Source organism: Mytilus trossulus, chromosome 2, assembly GCF_036588685.1.
Source record: "Mytilus trossulus isolate FHL-02 chromosome 2, PNRI_Mtr1.1.1.hap1, whole genome shotgun sequence".
Taxonomy (NCBI): domain Eukaryota; kingdom Metazoa; phylum Mollusca; class Bivalvia; order Mytilida; family Mytilidae; genus Mytilus; species Mytilus trossulus.
The window spans coordinates 26,559,292-26,580,436 of record NC_086374.1 but is presented as its reverse complement, the minus strand read 5'-3'; the positions used below and the strand labels follow the sequence as shown (position 1 = coordinate 26,580,436).

The following is a 21,145-nucleotide window of genomic DNA, read 5'->3' as shown; positions in this document are numbered from 1 at the left end:
ATTTTATTGCCACCTTCAGTATTGGCTTGGTGTTGTGGCCAGGTTTTAATGGCGTTGGATACATTTATTATCAATTACTGGTATGAAGAATTAAAGATATGAATAATTGAATGAAAAGTTATCTTTTAAATAACAGATACCTGTAAGATAATTTAATGTTGCATATTATGTTATACTTTATTAAAACATTATTTATATCTTTTAAAAAGGTTGATATGTTATTATGGTGATGAATTTTAAATACTAAGTAAATGAATTTATAAGTAGAAAATTTTTCCAAACATCTGTTGGTGTGTATAAGTCTTACCTTTTCTAGAGAACCTTTTTCGGGACGTCTGGATTGGGTAATTTTATAGCTCAGGATTTCGAGATTGAGATTGATCCTTCGGATTCCAGTATTTCCTTTCATCATTTTTTTTTAATTGGGACCTCAGAAGATCATGTTTTTGTCAGTAGACAATTAAAATATATTATAATTTACCGATCATATAGCAAATCTAGAGAAGTTTGAAATTATATTCATTTGATAATATCATCTGCATAAATTATATATTTTCAGATAACAATAGGAATAAGAAGAGCAGGATTTCAATATTGAGGATTTACATGTATGGGACAGAGGACTATTTGACTTGATTTTACTTTAAAAAACTTTTTAATTTTAACAATAGTTCTCCTTAAATGTTTAAAATACATTTTACATATTTTTCATTTTAATATTATTTTTTTGACTTTGAATTTATTCATCATTTAATAAACTTTTATTTCTAAACTTTTTTATATTTTCAAATATACATACAATGTGAAACACTCCACCATTTTATATTGATAACGTGGGGTAAATGTACATGAGACACTATATTGTTGCAATACAATATTACTTAATGTCATTGAAAAACCTGAGATTCATTGATGCAAAGCTAGCATATTCATAGGGCCCCCCTTTCATAGGAAAAAATTGGTTGATTAAATGGGGAATCACTGGAGCGGGTCCCTCCTAAGTTAGTCAGCAGCAGTAACCCCTTACCCCCCACCCCCCCCCAAAAAAAAAAAAAATAGAAAAAGTTCTGGATCGGTCACTGGTATCAGAAATATACATGTATGTACTGTAGTATTTGAGACATAAGAAAAAAAAAGATATAAAAAGTCTATATAAAAAATGATGGTCTTTTATTCTTTATAAGGTTTGAATGACTTAAATGGAAAGTTTCTAGAATTGTTCACTTTTCCTAGACATAGTGAGGTCTCTCAAGTAGCCTATTCATGACATGACTTTTCACTGTTTTGCTTCCATGTAGATTTCAAAGTGTGGTAACCCCTGCACCTAAATAAATCATTTTCAGTAGATACATATCTCTTTTTTCAGACTTTTTGATGAAAAGTTTAAACTAATAAACAAATTAGAAAAAAGAAAACTGATCAACTTGAACCCACAACATATAGTTAATCTCATGTGCTCTGGAAGAATAAGCAGATCCTGCTCCTTGTGTAGTATTATGAATGAAATGTCTATGTACCCTTTTCCTAGATATGTAAACACATGATTTTGCAAATTATTGCAATTGTGTGCTTTTAGAATGGAGTAAAATGTGTGAAAAGGTATTCTATTGCAGAAAAATCAGCACACAGATATAGGAATTGGTATGATTCTAAATAAAGAATAGATCCTGTGTCCAAGATTTGTTTTCTTGTAAACTGGTGTAAAATAAAAATATGGGTCAAGCAGTTTAATATATCAATGCAACAAAACAGGATCACCAAAATCAGAGTGAGACATTCATATACCAGACCTTGGAAGTGATATAGCATTTTGTTAATGCTTTAAATGGTCATATACATGTAGCTCTAAGATGTATTAAGAATTTGATGTACTAGGCATTGGGCATTCCTATTGAATGTTAATCTCAAGTTCTCAAGAGTTAAATATGCCCCAGGGCCCAGAAACACTCGAACATGAATAGTTAGTCACAGTGTACATCAGGTTGCTTGATAAGCATGATAAGGACAGACATTTATAAACATGTGTGAGTGTTTAGGCAGGCAATTCTTGTTGATTGGTACATGTACTTTTTAAAATTGACAAGTCAGTGAAACATTTCAGATTTATAATAATTTACAGAATCAAAGAATGACTGTAACCATTACCCTAAAAATTGGCTTAAAACAAAGACTAGCTGAGTGCCCTCACTTTGCACTGCACTTTTGCATGCTTATTCAGACAACAACTTTTGACTAACTGAAATTTTTTTTGTTGAAAAAAGGGGGGTAGGTCTACTTCCAGACAATGGAAGTTATTTATATGGACAAATTCGTTCATAGATTAAATCAGTTTCAATGTAATACATAAATCTCGCCCATAAATCTGTTATACATCAGCAGCATAATTAAATAACTACAGAAAATGTGATACGAGGAGTTTGAGCAAATTGTAAACATCAACAAATGACGTTGTAAAGCCTTCAACCACTCAACGTTTTAAGAAAAATATATTTCAAATCCTGAAAACATCATCACCCTTCGTTGTCTCAATCAATTTTGTGCTTAAAATCTGTAAAATATGACATAATTTGCTTGATTTTGCACCGAAATAACTCCCAAAACGTCTGAAAAATGTTGAATTTTGACCTCCGGTTGAAGTATTTATTATGTAAACAAGACTCAGAGTGACGGGGAATCCTGTATATAGTCATGTGCCCATATGTTTCTAGGTCACATTTATTTATATCTCGACCAATGAAAAGCTTTAGGATGCATTTGTGTCAGTTGTTTGTAGTCGTGGGGATTACCCGCGGTTTTTTGGAAATCAACGGAGGTAGTCTTTTGGATTATCATATTTCAGTAACGGAGCACTTATTTGAATACTGAATTTGGCAGTCGTGTGACAAAATCTATTCTAATGAAAAACTAAACTCAAATACTGATGGATGATAAGTTATTTTAATAGATGTATTGTCTGAAGCACAGGCTACGTTTTTGTTTACACGCTGGTTACAGCGCCACCTCAAAATTTTTAGATTATGTCCCCTTTCCCGCGGGACTACCGGAAGTAGCTCTTCAATGTCACTGGCTTTCCCACTGAGAGTATATGAAACATTTTAGATCTACAACTAATGCACTATTAAATTTAACACAGTCTATACTGGATGGATTTAATTTAGATAATTTTACGTTAGCAGTTCTCATTGATTTTGAAAAGGCTTATGACAGTGTCTGGAGGGAGGGTCTATTGGTGAAACTACACCAATATGGGATTAAAGGCAAAACCTGGAAATGGATACAGGCATTTCTAGATGAAAGGTACTCCAGATGTATAGTAAACAAACATGAAGGACAATGGTGTAGGACTGAAACTGGTCTCCCACAAGGGTCAGTTATTTCACCAATACTTTTTAATATCTTTGTAATTGACCTTTTTGAAAAAGTAAAGGCTGGAAAATGCAAATTTGCCGATGACAGTACCTTTTGGAATACTGGTAACAATCTAGAGGAAATAAGATTAAAAACTCAAGACGAATTAAACACAATCATGAATTGGAGCAAAAAATGGAGAATAAATATTAATGCAAATAAAACAGAATACTGCATTTTTTCAAGAAATAAAAAGCATCCAGGAACAGTACACCTTGTGTTAGGAAACCAACCAGTTAAATACAACCCTAATCCCAAATTATTAGGAGTTACATTGGATGAAAAACTTACCTTTAGTGAACATATCAACATCATAGAAAAAAAAGCTGGAAAATCACTAGGAATTTTAAGAGAAATAAAAGGAATTGGTAACATAAAAACAAAATTTCTCATTCAAGTCTACAACAGTATTATAGGTTCAATTTTTCTCTACGCAAGCTGTATTTGGCAAACAGGAAAAGAAGAACACTTAAAAAAATTAAATACCATCCAAAGAAAGGGTTTATCTATTTGTCTTGGAGTTTCTGCAACAGCCAGTTTGGAAGTATTACAAGTTATGGCAGGAGTATTGCCATTAGATCTTAGAAGAGAAGAAATTGCTATTAGAGATATTGCACGACTAAATTCATATTCAACCAAAATCCCTATCAGAAACAAGATAGATGAATGGAAAAACAAAGAAACAGTGGACAAGTTCATATCACCTTTAGGCTTAATGTTGCAACAAGCAGAAAACATGAGAGAAGAAACAAATATTAGTATTGATGACATAGAGCCAGAATATCAATTTCAAGGTTTACAAGCTTCAAAATCTCCACCAGAATATTGGCGTACTCTTGGTTCCTCAAAAAATAGAACAAAAGAACAAGAAATCTCAGGAAAAAATTTAATAGTAAACAAACTTAACACAGTATCTCCATCAACAGTTGTTGCTTTTACAGACGGTTCTTGCCAATCCAACCCAGGACCTTGTGGAGCAGGTGCAATTGTAATTTTCCAAAATAAAGAAATTGAACTGAAACAACCCGTTTCAAAAAGGGGTTCAATTCTTTTGGCAGAGCTTGTTGCAATAAAATTGGTATTAGATTATGTTAGCAGAATTGAAAATAAAACAATTATAGAAGAAGTAAAAATATTTTCGGACAGTCAGTCAGCCATAGGAATTTTAACTTTAAATTGGAAAATCGTAAATCACAGATCCACTTCACATGAAATTATCTCACTTATTAAATCAATACAAAAACATCATGGTATAAAAATTAATTTTGATTGGACCCCAGGACATGCAGATGTTAGAGGAAATGAAATAGCTGATAAACTAGCTAAAGAGGCAGCCAAAGAAGCAAATCAAATTCCAAAAGAAGCACATATCACAGTAACTAAACAAGATATTAAAACAGCAGCAAGAATTTTAGTAAATAAAAAGTGGCAATACAGATGGGATAACAGTGATACAGGAAGATTTTATTACAATTTTCATCAGACTGTCAGCAATAAATCAACATTTGATTATCCAGATCATAAAACAGCAAAAATTATTAGAAATTTAAGATCCGGATATTATTTAAAAAATTACCTAAACAAAATCAATCAAAATATTGACCCCAAGTGTGATTGTGGTCAATTAGAAACTGTGGAACATTATTTATTATTTTGTGAAAACTATGAAGAGGCAAGACAAAAACTTATACATGAGATATACTTTAACACAGGATCGTTGCATATTGATTTGGAACTTTTATTGTCAATGGAAAAAAACGACAGTGTATCCGTCTCTAATGAAATACTAATGCGTTTGTTGGGTGACTTTATTTGCGAGTCGCGCCGTTTTGATTAATGAAATAATATTTTTTTTTATTTTTAAATTTTTTTTCCCATAATTAATAAATGTATATATTTTTAAATTTTGTCAAATGATGTTAAGCGCAGTTGCCACCTAAAATTATATATTTTAAAGTACAAGTGAGTGGTTTACCAGAGTGATATATATATACACGCGAGATTTCAAAAATTACAAGGGAGACAATCCAGTGTCAACAGCGACACCTACAGAATACAGAATACAGAAACATAATCAATTGTACAGAGAACTAAAATTTGTTGTAAACGTGAAAAAAAATGAAGTATGTTAATTTGTTCTCGTCCAGAACATGCATATATCTCAGTCTTTAACAAATTATAGACTAGTACAATAGATACAACTAGAACACGCCCGTGATATCGCGGGTCCGTGACTGAATTAAAGTATATAACTATGCGTAAACCTTATTTGAGTATTAGTTTTGTCATTTGATAAAGTCATGCCGATTATAAGATACACAGTTTTCTCTGCTTTCAAATCTTTCTGTTTGAACCCGTCGAACTGGAACTTATCAATTATTGGTAATATTAATTATTTGGAAAACAAAAGGTCCTGGAATGGAGTATTTTTTAATCAACAGCATTGTCCTATATAAGTTATAAATAAAGTTGAATTCTTTGATTTGCTGTTTTACGTCATGCCCGCTAACAAATTGAAAACTGTACCTATGCGCCTTATTTTCAGTACAGATTTTTAGTATTCGTATTGTTATCTTAGAAAGTCTTACTGATTAAAACACTACAAAAGGTAACAATTTGACAATTTAGTAGTGTCAACGTTACCCTGTGATTATGACCCGTGTATATTGCATATTAATCCTGAATACACCGTTTGGTGGTGCGCCTGTCAGATGCGGAACGTACAGATAAGGTAATAGGTAACAGGTAAATATACTATTGGTATCGATATCGGACTCGACCCGGAACTTCTTAATTATTGGCAATATTAATTTCGCCGAAAACAAAAGGGCCTGGAGTGGTGTAATTTTTAATCTATACCTTTGTACTATATTAGTTATATATAAAGTTGAATTCTTTAATTCGTCGTTTTTACGTGATGACGGCTGACAAATTGGACCTCGTAATTCTAGTATTATAGATGCTTTGTGGAGTGGTTTTGCATATTTCCATTCTTATTTTTGTTAAAGCTAAAATCTTTTTTTAGGATCCTTGTCGGTGCACCCAAAGGAAACAGCAGTAGCTTTCCATTGATTGACAGCCCTGGTTTGTTGTACAAATGTCCATTTGGAGACAAGAAAAGGAATTGTTACCCAATCAACGTAAATACTGCAGGTGAGTAATATTCTTAGTTTTGAAAGCGTGGCATGCTGTATTTTGTCTGATTATTTTGAGTGCCGCTAATTGTTGCATCACCACCATTGAAACACATGGAAAACATCGGTTACCGTGTCAAGATTTTGGAAATCTTCATGGTTTAATTCATGAAATCTTAAAAAAATAAAATAAATGACAAACTGAACTGTGATGAAAAAAAGTTTGATTTTTTTTTCTCTAAAACTTTCATATTTTTTTTCCTCAGTAATATCAAACAAATAATTATCTAGTTGCACTAAGCTTGAAGATTGCTTTGGGATTTACATTGTACGAATACAATATACTATTTCGTAATTGTAAAGCAAGAGTAGCATGTTTCATCTGCGCAGTATATTTTAGGAAGTTAATGCATACCTTTGCTGTGCTTCCGTTTGATGTGTTTGAGCTTTTGATTTCGTCATCTGATAAAGGGCTTTCTGTTTTGAATTTTCCTCTGAGTTCGTTACTTTTGTTATTTTACTTTTTATCGAGATTCAAGCATAGTAAAACAAAGGATTGTTTTAAAGTGTCTTAATGTGTTATAACTTTCAAAACTCGTGATTTGATTAATAACAGTGCAGGCTAGTGGACGTTTATCAGCATGATAATGGTTCTAATGAACCTGTAATGCACGGCGTTTTAAAGCAATTAAGCAAAAGGCTTTGAGGTCGATCTCTACGGTACGGAACTCCACTAGGGATATACAAAGCGATGCATTATGTTTGTGCGCATTTCCATTACATTTGCGCGCAAAAATCATTACGTTTATTCGCAGCTTTTGATAACACTCAGGTAATAATGCTTTCTAATTTTCTTTTATCTGTCGCCTTAATTTCATTTTACAACAGGAAACACAGAAGAAACGGTTACGTATCACAACAAGAGAGTAACATTCCACAACGGTATGAGTAACCAGTGGTTAGGCATGACGTTAGATGTAGAACCTATCAACCACTCGTCAATTATAGTAAGTGTTTGAGAAATAAAAGAGTTATTTGCGACATCGCTCTAAAAAATATGAATTCAAAATTCGCACGCCCCCCCTTGAAAACAAATAAGCACTGTTAAAGTCAACGTTCTGTTCAAATTGTGACTATTAAAAAGTCGAGAACGTGAGTCCAAATACCCCCCCCCCCCCCCCCCACACACACACCATGTTTTTGGAAATTCCTGGCTGCTAGCCTGCTCCATCTACAAATCAAATTGATTGTCCTGTAGGGTATTGCACACTTTGCAAACAAGGTCAAAATCTCTTTTCCTTTGGAAGTTGTGTTATTTATTCGGAAAAGTATTGAAATACGAAGAAAACAGTATGCGTTTAACTGTATCACATTGAAAATAAGGATATAAAAAAACAGGAGATAAAGGTATATATTTTTCTTTGCATATTTCAAGAGAGCATCGAATTTTCAACTTCATCAAACAACCAATCAACCAATTTAGGGTGTGTAACAGTCGGTTATGGGGATAACGTAAACAAATATATTTTAGCGTATCAAACAATATTTGCAGTTTAAAAACCACACAAAGTATTTTAAAGATGGAATACAATTATGTCGTGTTATAATCTAGTATCGGTGCCCAAGTTAATAAACTTTAGTTAAAAGCAGTACACGAAGACACCATCTTTTGCAATGACTAGAAGTCACTGGTCATAATACGAATTCAGAAAAACAAAAAGAAACAACTAAAAATTGTTGTAAACTAAAAGCATGGCATGAGAAAATCATTCCTCAGAACGAACAAACATTTCAAGGTCAAATAAATTTACTCTACCAGATTTGTGCCCCGAGATGGAAAGACATATACTTGCAGAAAAAGATGAATGGAACTTACCATATGAATGGAATATGTTACCTTTTGAGTTCAGATTTATCAAGTCCACCTAAGGTACTCCCAGCACTAACTAACTTGAAAAGACTCGTCAACAGAAAGAGTGGTTATGTTGAGTTTTCAATGGGGGAAATGGGACTTTCAGCTGCATACTCACAGGTTAGTTTGATCTTTTTCTCCTACACAGTTGTTGTGAAAGTAGATTTGTACCAAAGTTAACTTTTTTATGCACACACCTAATCGGTCGTCAGATCTCCATTCATACCATGCAATTCCCACATTAAAGTGCTGAAATCAAATGTTAAATCAAATGAAATAGAAAGAAGAATAATTTTCTCTGTGAACAGATCAAGCAATTCTGCATTTTCGTTAGTTTCAATGAGAATCCGAATGCGATTGTGAGAGTTTTAATCAACTCTTTGAGGGAAAATATTGAAAATTAAGATAACACGTCACTTACCTTCATTACCCCAAATTAACAAAAAAAAAACACCAAACAAACAAAAAACAACAACAACAACAACAAAAAAAAAAACCACCTTAAATAAATAAGACTAAAAAGATATTTTTTATTTTATTTTAGGATTTATATTCTATAAAACCCACTGATTTAAACAAAATTATTCTCTGAAGTTGACATACATATGCTTGATTTATTTTGGATTGACGACATTTCTACTATTGGTGGATGTAATCTTTCACTAGACATTCAGCATTACTATATGAACTAACTGTGTTCCTCTTTTTGACGAATTGTTTTATAGATATGAAGAAGACTTTATACATGAGCATTCCAGTAAAGGTGGGATTGGGATCGAAGAGAGCATAAGTCATCTTTGGTTGGAAAAAATACATTTTTTTTTATCAAGTCGTTCCAATTTTGTTTGTTAAATTCCGTTATTTTTTAATTACGTCCATCCAAAAATCATTCAAGGACCCACCCCTGCAGTACAATTTTGTACCGTTAATATTGTGGAAGCTGAAATTTGATCCGTAAATACAAAACCTCGACAGGTATTGTGCAGTGAGGTGATAGTAGTATGATCTCATGTAAAATCAACTGTTATTATAATAATTGAAATTAGACCGAAAAACGTTGTCATCATTGGTTTTAAGTTAATACACTGTATACATTATTTATCTAGGAAAATGGAACGTTGTTGTTTGGAGCTCCTGGTTTAAATGATTGGACAGGTTAGATTAATAGGTTTTCATAGTGAATTACATTATAATAAGTAGAATAAATGCATCATTGCATGTTTCATCAAATTATTAATTTATAAACCTTAACTGCAGATTATCTATAAATATGGGATTGTTAAGATCCTTGAAGTTTTGATATCTCTTGAATTCACTGAGTAAATTTTGTTTTAAAAAATCAGGATTTTCCAACAAATATTTTTTGCTTTACAAATAATGACTCATGATATATATGGTACCGTTAAAATAAAGCAAACTCATCAAAGATACCAGGCTTAAAGTTTTGGTATGCGAGGAACGCGTTTGGTCTACATAAAACTCATCGGCTCCTATCGAAACAAACAGGTAAAAGGCCGAATAATTAAAAAGTTGGCATTGAGAGCATTGAAAAAAAAACCCCAAAAAACAAGCCAAAAAAAAACAACAACATTCTTTTGGGTAGGTACACCTATACGGACTTAGAATATTTCAATATTTCATAAAAAGCGTATCAATGTTATTTCTCGTCAGCACGGAAATGCTGATTAACAAAACATGAATACAGAAAAAGATTTAAAATTATATCAAAAGAAGAATACATAAGAAAGGAAATAAGAACCATTGAATTATGTGAATTTAGATATAAACGGTTAATACAGTTAACTTCAGTCATAAAACTGTGTGAAAAGAGACAATAATTACACTCCGACAGTGTCATATCCTCATGGGTGTTCAAGGTCATTATATATCCCTACAGTAGTGAAAAATAATTTGTCCTTTGCAGGGGGTGTTGTAATAGAAACGATATCAGGAGAAAACAACGTAAGATACATAGAACCATCGATAAAAGAATCTATGAATGGTTATAACGGTAAGTCAAGAAATATTCATATAAAGTAAAGAAAGGGAAAAGTATACGATTTTCATTGTATAAAAATTAAACAATGGTTAAGCCACAATATCAGATCTTGAAAGATTACCCATAACTTATCAGTCACCAGGGTAGCACTGTTTAATTATTGACGACAAAATAATGTGATAAACTCTTTAAGTTTAACATTTATTTTTAGGATATTCAATAACGACGGGAAAATTTGTTAGTAGAAACAAATTTAGTATAGCAGTAGGAGCCCCTAGAGGTGGTAAATATAATACTGGAAAGGTAAGCTGTTACTCTAACTGTAAGTACTGTATTTCCTCCCCAGCAGAAACAATGATTCAAATTACAACTATACTTTACGACTAAAACTAAGGAATTTCTTATCCCAGGCATAGATTACCTTAGCCATATTTGGCAAAATATTTTGATAATTTTGGACCTTCAATGCTCTTCAACTTTGAAATTGTTGGCTTTATAAATATTTTGATATGAGCGTCACTGATGAGTCTTATGTAGACGAAACGCGCGTCTGGCGTACTAAATTATAATCCTGATACCTTTGATAACAATTTACACCACTGGGTCGATGCCACTGCTGGTGGACGTTTCGTCCTCGAGGGTATCACCAGTCCAGTAGTCAACATTTCAATGTTGATATGCATATCAATAATGGGGTCATTTTTATAAAATTCCTGTGTACAAAATTTAGAATTTTTCTAAAAACTAAAGATTTTCTTATTACAGGCATAGATTACCTTAGCCTCATTTGATAAAACGTTTTGGAAATTTTGGACCCTCAATGCCCTTCAACTTTGAAATTGTTTGGCTTTATAAATATATATATATACGCGTCACTGGTGAGTCTTATGTAGAGGAAACGCGCGTTTGGCGTACTAAATTAATCCTGATACCTTTGATAACAATACGTCCATGTACGTCACAAAATAAACGTGTTAAACGTGTTTTTCTGTTAAGAATGTTCACTCATCTGCTTCAAAATAACAACCTTTTAAAAAAACCGACATGAATTGATAGTATGTAAATTAATTTACTTAAAAAGCAGAAAAAATTTAATGTCCGTGTCATTTTTTTTAAGTTTTGTCAATTGGAAATCTGGCGCAAAATGATTATCTTCAGATTTTTCAAAAACTATAGAAAAAATGAACAAGGAATTTATAAGATTTTCAATAATGACTTTTAAAACTATATGGTACAAAATTATGACAAAAAGTAGGGGTAAACAGACAGAATACTCAATAGCACTGCATTGATATAATTATGATTCCGAACATAGGACAGAAAGTCAAAATATCCTTAAGAAGCAAATATCCTAAAGTTCAACTGGACTGAGTGGGATATACATCAATTGGACACAACTACACAACATATGGATTCTATCAATTTGGTAAAATTTATAGCTTTGTGTGATACATACCGGTACATTATAGTGATAACACTTGGTCGAATCTATAATACAAGGGGATGATATAAAGATTTTTGAAAACATAATTAGAACATTAGTATCTGTAATACCACAAAGGAACACAGTAGTCAGTAACTTAACATGAATAATATAATTTCCTTTCAGGTATTGCTGTATACCAGCGAATCTACAGTTGGTCCGTTATCATCCGTTTTTGGAACGCAGGTTAGTTAAAACATATTATTTTACGCTAAAAGGATAAACGTCGGATAAAACACCACTTCGTGACGTCTCCTCCAAATAGATATAACATGGAAAAGAGGTGAATATATACAATGATTTGAATCTCAAATGACCATTTAACTACATATAAGAACAATTTGAACACACAAAAGGCCTCCGAAAGCCAAAATTTTGGAACAAAACTATTATAAATACAAGTTAGATATATAGTGATTTTATGAATAGTCAGCACAACTCATGTTGGGAGGATTTGCATATTTGTCTAAATTCTGAATAATTCATATTCAATGGCATATTAAGATTTATATTATAAATGATTACAACATCTAAATATATTGTTTTGTAAAAATAAAATTGTTGAACCATTGGTCATATGTTCATACTCCCCTTGGCTAAATTACATGGCAACAAAGAGTTCGTTTGAAACTTTGGTTTGCAGTCTCATTAACATATACCATCATCTCCCTTATTTTATATTGTAATGTATTTAGATTTTCTATTCATGCAATGACTTATAGTTGTTTACACATTGTCACTTGGATGGAGAGTCGTCTAATAGGCACGTAAAACAAGTTTTCTTATTCATTCGTCGAGGTTTTCTTAAACAACAAGTTAAAATGCAATTATTATTGTTTAATAGACAGGTAGCTATTTTGGAGCAGCCTTGTGCAGTTTAAGTATAGAAGGAGACAAACTAGACTACCTTGTCGTAGGGGCTCCGATGTTCGCAGATAAGAGACCAGAAGAAGGCAGAGTGTTTGTGTTCAAATCTCATGGATTGGTAAGTTATCAAATTAATTTTAAGTCTATATACTAATCTTGTCACTAAATAATTATCCGCATGATATTCAAGTACATATGGTATTGCATGGCACTAAATGTTAAACTAGTTTCATTGAAATGACATGAAATGTGATTATATATAAAAGTATATTTTTATCATATTTAGCTCGGATTCAGAAAAGCATCAGTTCTCAAGGGTCTTGATAAACCGTATGCCAGATTTGGAACCACAATCTCTAACATTGGTGATCTTGATAAGGATGGATTTGAAGGTTTGTACTGCCAGAGCATAACTTTTTTTAACGACTGATACAATATATTTTGTTTATTTGCATCAGCATCTTAATGCAATGCATTTTGTAGGAAATCCACACCTAGGGAGTTTACCACCTTAAATGTCGGATGAATGTATACACATAAACAAATATGTAATCATCAAATATTAACTTTCATTCCGGAAGTACGCGAGACCCGATATGCAAACCCTTCCATAGACAAGGTATCCCTCAACATGACTCTGTTTTATTCCTAGTTATAAAAAAGATCTGTAACCGTTGTCAATCAGATTGGTTGTCAATATTTTTGAAAAATACTGTACTTAAGACATGGCTGTATTTAGATAAATGATTAGCTGTTTGTTTTGCTGTTAAAACTCACCAAAGATACATGGCAAGTATTTGAACTCAGTAAAATTTCTAGTGTTACTGCTGGTGGTAGTATTTTGGCATTCTTGTTGGTTGTTTCTTTCTTTTGCCTCACCGTACATTTTCTGTTTAATATTGTTTAATATTGTTTATTGAAGTCTCTGTTTTTTAGTAGAAATATATTTACTTTATGCTAACTCTAAGAAAAGTTGTCAATGGTCCTTTTTCATGCTTTGGCTTTTTTGCTGATAATGTTTAGATTTTATACTGGAATGAAGTATATATGAAATAGATTGTTTCAATAGCGCACACATAATTAATCCTCAACCAATACATTCCCTTAGGTTTATATAAGTACCTGGGATTGGTACACATTTGATATTTAAAACGCAATAAAATGTTTTCTATGTCTTTATATTGTACTATGATTTAGACCAACTAACAAAGACATGAGCAATCATAGGTGGCTTTAACAATATTGAATTATCATGACACCAAGTACAGTGTTATGCAATTTCGTGCAGTTTTTTTTAAGTATTTCTTTTGAACTGCAAAATGAAATCTGATTTAAATTGTTGATTAATTCAACAACGAACAAGTTTCACAGTGCAATAAATTTGCATCAAACAAAAGGTGGACACAAGTGATGCACGATTTAACACTTTGAAATTCTAATAAAAGAATTGTACTTTATGTTGATTCTGAAGAACAATATGATTGGTTTACAGATATTGTCGTTGGTGCACCTTATGAAGAAGATGGCAGAGGATCCATATATATCTTTAATGGGTATAAATTAGGTTTGTGGAGCAAGTTCACAAAACATATTACAGCCATGGGGATAGATCCTGGAATAAGAACATTTGGTATATCATTTTCCAGGCCATATGATGTTGACAGAAACAACTATTCAGGTATCACAATTTAATTTTTGATTTTGAATTCCCATTTTCATTTGTTTTAATAATGTGTGAAATCCACTTGAGTGTATATAAAGTACTACTTTATTACTGCTATCAGCATTTCAGTGATGATCGACCGTTCCGTATTATTTGTTTTAAAGATGACGATGCAATAAAAAAAAATCTCCATATTTTATTTAAAGATCTTGAAATCAAAATTGAGTATGAAACAGCTGCGAATGTGTCCTATATCTTTTCTGTTTTTAAATTTTAAAGATCTTATTGAAAGGATTGGGGGAATGTAAAATCCGAAAAAAGAATTATAACTATCTTTCAAGTTCAAAGATTTATAACTAGAAGTACGTGTTGGTCGTTATTCCTTTTCTAACCAGTACCAGTTAATTTGTTTCTTGATACTATTTATGAATTTATTATTTTAAATCTTGTTGGGCACATTCACAAAGAATTTGTCCTGTCCGATTGTTAACTAACACACACATCCAATTCAAAAATAAAAAACAAATCTTAAAGTTGATTTACAGAAAAAGTCCTTTTTTCAGATATTGCAGTCGGTGCCTACAATTCTGATCATGCAATTGTCCTGTGGTCTACTCCTTTAATTGACATGTCGGAGACAATATTAAAAGTTACAAATTTGCAACCAGTGAATGGCTGTATCATTCACGAGAAACTACAACCAAACTGTACCAACCAAACTCTTCTACAGGGAAGCTTGGTATACTGTTTATTGTTCAAAAGTAACAGACCGAACTCACCGACTAATGTTAGTAAGTGAAATAGATTATAACAGAAAAATGCCGATCAAGGATGAACATTACTTAGTTGTAATAAGTACATTATTAATGCAAGAATTGATAATCATTACATGAATAATGCATTTGGTATTGCAGTTTTGTGTAAAACTAGTTTGATCAAATACCTTTCAGGGAGGTATCCTAAGTGAAACGTTAGAAATGTTAAGAATAAGATCTCATAAAAATTAAGACACACCATCTTCAAAAAAGAAAATATGATAAGAACAGATCAATATCGCCACATATTTTACATACCTATATCATATTAAGGCGACAGTGGTTTACTTTTGTTCAAATCTTGTAAATCGATGAGGAAGAAACAAATCAAGGTCACAAACAGAAACTGAGGGAGACACATTTATTGCAAAGGAGCAATACCGGTTGCGTTTTCCGTTTTCCATGCATCAACCACCATGCGAACTTCAGGGAAAAGACACTCTGTGAAATAACACTCCATACACATATGAAAGTATCTAACGATCTAAAACCGCAAAGACATGTCGTGATGTTAGACACATACACATCGTATCGATCATCCAATCCGTGATGGTGACCTTAACACTTCAGTCGATCTTCTTTTGAACTTTGTTTGAGCAATGTTTGTATTACGTATTAAAAAGTAAAAGTCCCTAGTTAAACGACAAAATCAAAACATTAAACGAATTGATAACCACTTGGTACAGGTATTTTCTTATGTAAAAAATAGTGGATTAAACCTGGTTTATAGCTAGCCAAACCGCATACTTGAATGTCATTCGCATGAAAATATTTTATTAAATTGACAACGAATTAATGTAAAACTATCAGACACTTTGATATATAAACGCCATACGACGGATTAGTGACTGCTGAAAATGGGAAAACCATCATGCATGTCATAGATTCTGGTATGAATTTGTGCATTTTTGTCAATATCGAAGAAAACATTAAGATTGGAGGTAGACCTTTTACACTTGTCGTAATTGTTATTTTAAGGTTACCAAGATATGTGACATTAATGACTAATCAAAACTTGGGTTGTTGAGTGACAGAACGTCGTGACCAAAGCCTTCTTTTCATAAGTTGTCTGTTAATTTGTTTTTCGTTTTGTGATTTCACGATATTTGATCATTTCGAAATTTTTAAATATGGATTGATTTTTGGATTCTAGTATTTGACTGAAGTTATGCCTATTGATGTATGTATCGATTAGCAAATAAATTTGTATTCACTTATAATATTCCGGTGTTTTGTGGCTTATGTTATTTACTACCAATTTATCACCAACGGTTTGAAATAAAAGGAGCATACAATTACCAACATTTTAGAATAAATGGAGCATATTTGCAATTCTTCGGATATCATTTCGATGGTTAATTACACAGTGTCTTAAAATTGTTAATTTCTTATTAAGGACTTTTTGTAATTTTTTATATATTTATTACCATGTTATTAATGAAACACGAGAATCTAAGTTTCTGATGCAAATTGGTGAACAGGAATTTGTCAGTTTTAATCCTCATAAAAAAGTAAATTCACAAAAGTACTGAACTCAGAGGAAAATTCAAAACGTAAAGTCGCAAATTAAATGGCAAAATCAAATGATAAAAAACATGAAACGAATGAACAACAACTGTCATATTCCTGACTTGGTTCAGACATTTTTAAATGTAGAAAATGGTGGATAAAACCTAGTTTTATAGCGCTAAACCTCTCACGTTTATGACAGTCGCATCACATTACGTTATTTTTACAACGATGCGTGAACAAAACAGACATACTCCGTAAAATGAATTTACTTTTTATTTTTGTGGTTTATTTTACAGTTGTAAAATATCAGGTTGTATTTGATTCAACTAGGAATAATTCTCGAGTTTTTGGCTTGAACAAAAGCAACAACTTGATGATACATACAACTTTCACTGGGAAGCGTAGGATTTATGTCAACAGGCGAGCATGTGAAAATACTACAATATATATACAGGTACTTATCTTCATCTTTTATATCAACAATTCCAACAAATGTGTCAAAAGGAAATTCAGAAAACAATAGAGAAAAATGTAGAAGATAAAGACAAGTTAAGATTCTGATTTGATAATTTTACAAATTATAAACCTGATATCGTTGATGAGGTTTTACATGAGATATTTGATAAATTGTCCAGTGGTCAAAATCTTTCATGATAGGAGTATATATATGACTATAGGATAATATGATTTTATCATTTTAAAATGTTATAAACTAACTTTCAGAAAGTCTGTAATGTATAAATGATACAGGATATTTATTATACATAATTATTCTATGTGTTACTGTATCCTCCTAATATTTGGCAAATTGCTACCCTCTCGTTATGCATTCGATGATGAGTCAGAAACGAAGCCCATTTTGTCTTTGCCGGGGTATAGAGCTGATCATATTTTATAAAACAAATCTGTCAATGCAATCCCTATATTGAGTTGCATACATCTGTTTTGGTTTGCACATGGGACTACTAACACAAGGTTCCTGGTTCGATTCCCGATTCTGGATGAAAATTTCAGGGACTGAATTTTTGGCTCTCCCTTGACACCATTTGCGAGTATGGTCTTGAGGAAACGATGATAGTCTGTCGGAAGGGGATGATAAATGTCTGACCCGTGTTAAGAGAGAGCCATATCCCACTGCACGTAAAAGACACCCTAAAAGATTTCGAAAAACAGTAGGCTAATGACGCTATAAAGGCAGCAATCGCACCCGCAAAGTGGAAAGGGATTTATATAAATTGCAAAACTTGTTTTCCAATCCACTATAAATAAATATGTTTAAAAAACCAGGCAGTATACACAGATATACATATATATGTAACAGGCATTTTCTTAATTTAGGCATTTTTGCTGAAAACTTTAGGCATTTTGTAAAATGGCTGAAAAAAATGAAATTGCATTGGACACCGGAGTAGTTTTATTCAAATAAAATAGAAGAGTTTGAATAATCAAGAATACATTTTACCGAATTATTCTAACTTAACTCAAGCACAGAACTCGACAACTATTTATAATTTCTCAAAATGTTTGGATGACAGAACTGATCACATTTTGTGTCCTGATAAATTGGTTAACGCAAAAATCTGGTTTAAGCACTTTGACAACATTTGAAGAAACCTGGATTATCACTTATTAAGCAATCCGATGACAATCTCTAATAGAGCACTTAACATTCAACATCATTGGGTTTCACATGTTCCAAGAAGATTGAAAGTACATTATCATGATATTCTTGGCTTGTACCTTTAGGCTTATAGCTTTTAACGGACTGTACTCAATAAATCAAATCTGCCCAAAAAGTATGATGTATCTATGACTGCAGTTTACTTGAGGCAGTAAATATGAAAATACTCATATTATTATTGGCATCACAACCATAAACCGCTTTGTATTGCAAAACTCATGCTATAGATGGACAAGCGGAATTTCTACCCTTTATCCAGAATAATCAACTGCAGAAAAAACTTAATTTGAATTATAACCAAATCATTCTCATCTTAAAGTGCATGAACTATTTGCTACTGAAAGCAAACAATCAGTCACTTATAAAAAAAAACTTTTTCTCTATTTCACATGTTTCACTTCATTGTTGAAATCTGGATTTTCTTTTTGTTTGGAAAGATTGTTCTATTAAAAGACCGATTTGTATTCCCTTCATTTTGACAAAATAATCATAAATTTACTTTCTAAAATACAGAGTGAGTACATACTTAACGTAGTTTAACTTAAACAAAACCACACCATATGACATAGAAACCTTTCCAGCTGGTTTTTTGAAAACAAGTTAATTCTACCGAACCATTAGTTATTTTCTTTACAAGATATTGTGTTTTCCCCCACTTCTGTCATATCAATGATAGTATTCTTCTTCAAATTGCCTAAAACTGAACATGCAATTTGTGGAATTTTGTTTCAAAATTTCAGTCATTTTACAAAATGATTATGTATTTTTAGTCATTTTGTATAATGCTTGTCAATGTTAGGCATTTTATATATTGCCTGAAAATTCAGTCATTTTACAAAATGCCTCAATTTAGAAAATGTCTGTAACATATATAAACCAATGGTAAGAGTTAAACATGAAATATATCAGCGATCGTGTAATACTTTTTTTTTTTAGACCAAACACCTTTTAACTCCGTGTTAGCACTAAACTATTATACTTTTAAATTTAATGATTCTTTATCATTGTAGTTCAATGACGAATCGAATGAAGATGTATGGATTGAACTAGATTACCACTTAAAAGGTCGAAAGGTCACTTTATTAAAATTCAACGGGAAGAAAAAACAACCAGAAATTACCAATATACACAAAACAAGGGTATGTTAACATGATTATTTCTCTGTTTGAAAGCATGAATTATGAATAAAGATTTAATGTTATTTCTATCAAAAAGTTGTTCCATTGTGTTATATTTTTTTATAAACATTTTTCAAAAGTGAAGCAGCTTGAGAAAATTAAAGATTGGCGAAAAAATAATACTACAACGATTATTGTAGGTTGAACTGAAGCAGAAATGCACTGATGACAATAAATGTGACGACAATATATTTATCAAGGCTGCAATGGAAATTCAGAATGAAAACAAAACTGTATATACTGTAGGAAAACCAGTTAACGTGTTCGTTATAGTAACGGTACTAAATATGGATGATACTAAAACAACACCAAGAGATGTCAGTATAAACATTCAATATTCAAAAACATTATCTTTTGTGAAAAGTTTTCATTACTGGACCAATCGTAGTTTGCCATGTGACATTGAAGACTACAATAGTTCAAAGTTCATCATTAGTAGTAGAATTAGTACGGAACGAAATTACAATACATCTGCTATTTTTGAATTTTACGTTGGAAACGGGTTATTGGAGGATAGCGTAGAGTTCTTGATCAGTTCACACAGTAGTAGTAGAATATCCAATAATGTAACGTTAAATTTACCGGTAGTTTCTAGATCTCATGTAACAGTCATTGGGTAAGTTAAACTTTAAATGTCAAATCAAGTAGTATTTTTTCCCCTGTACATGTGTGTAGTATATTCTTGATCTCATTTAACATTGGGTAGGTAAATTTTAATATTCAAAATCTGTAATATAATTTTTATATGTCGTACCTCAAAATCTTTTTACAGTCATAGATTGGGTATACAATTTATTAACGATGACCAAAACCGTACCATAATATTAAGCGTGTGTGCCTAAAAATTAAGTAACATTGAGTAAGTAACATTAAGAGTGCCTATCATTGTGACGAGGAGGACCAGACGGTTGGTTATGGTTGTGTGATCTGTTGTTCTAATTTATATTTTGAGTAGTTGCTATGGAGCTCTTTGGTTAATACAAATAAAGTCATCATAAGAACAGGGATTAAAATTATGCACCACAAACTCATCAGTTACGCCCGATTCAAAAGAGTCAAAAAGGCCAAATATAATTGAAGAGCATGGAGGACCCAAAATTCCGAAAGGTTAAACAGAATACTGCTACGGTGATCTACTCCTGTGATAGAAATTCATGCAAAATGATGTAACGTCCATTCATTTTCATATCTGTCAATTGTAGTGACTCGGTTTGTGTTTTGTATATGGTACATGTATAAATACATTGTAAGAAATAATAAAAAAGAAGATGTATTGGACAACAACTTCCACTTAATATATGCCTCAAAACGTGTTCGATTATTTTATAGTTTTTGGTCGATTGCTTGTTTCCCCTTAGACTGTATATAACCCCGCGTGCATAGTATCATCGTTAACGTTTACATACTCATAATAATTGACTGAGGATTTGAAGGATATAAATCTAAAAATGATTTCGCATATACAAAACTAGGCATGATGACAACAATGCTCT

General features: G+C 32.0%; 1 protein-coding gene across 1 annotated transcript in view; it reads left to right on the top strand.

The window, feature by feature from the left end:
- The window catches only part of LOC134706862 (integrin alpha-4-like), a 42,700-nt gene that overhangs the window by 13,285 nt on the left and 8,270 nt on the right, over positions 1–21,145 (top strand). The window contains exons 2-15 of the mRNA XM_063566178.1: positions 6,434–6,561; positions 7,431–7,549; positions 8,362–8,574; positions 9,561–9,609; positions 10,379–10,465; positions 10,665–10,756; positions 12,063–12,122; positions 12,781–12,921; positions 13,090–13,195; positions 14,296–14,481; positions 15,030–15,257; positions 17,090–17,247; positions 19,485–19,613; positions 19,793–20,268. Of these exons, the coding sequence (XP_063422248.1) occupies positions 6,434–6,561; positions 7,431–7,549; positions 8,362–8,574; positions 9,561–9,609; positions 10,379–10,465; positions 10,665–10,756; positions 12,063–12,122; positions 12,781–12,921; positions 13,090–13,195; positions 14,296–14,481; positions 15,030–15,257; positions 17,090–17,247; positions 19,485–19,613; positions 19,793–20,268 (2,172 nt within the window). The remainder of the gene's footprint in view (positions 1–6,433; positions 6,562–7,430; positions 7,550–8,361; positions 8,575–9,560; positions 9,610–10,378; positions 10,466–10,664; positions 10,757–12,062; positions 12,123–12,780; positions 12,922–13,089; positions 13,196–14,295; positions 14,482–15,029; positions 15,258–17,089; positions 17,248–19,484; positions 19,614–19,792; positions 20,269–21,145) is intronic.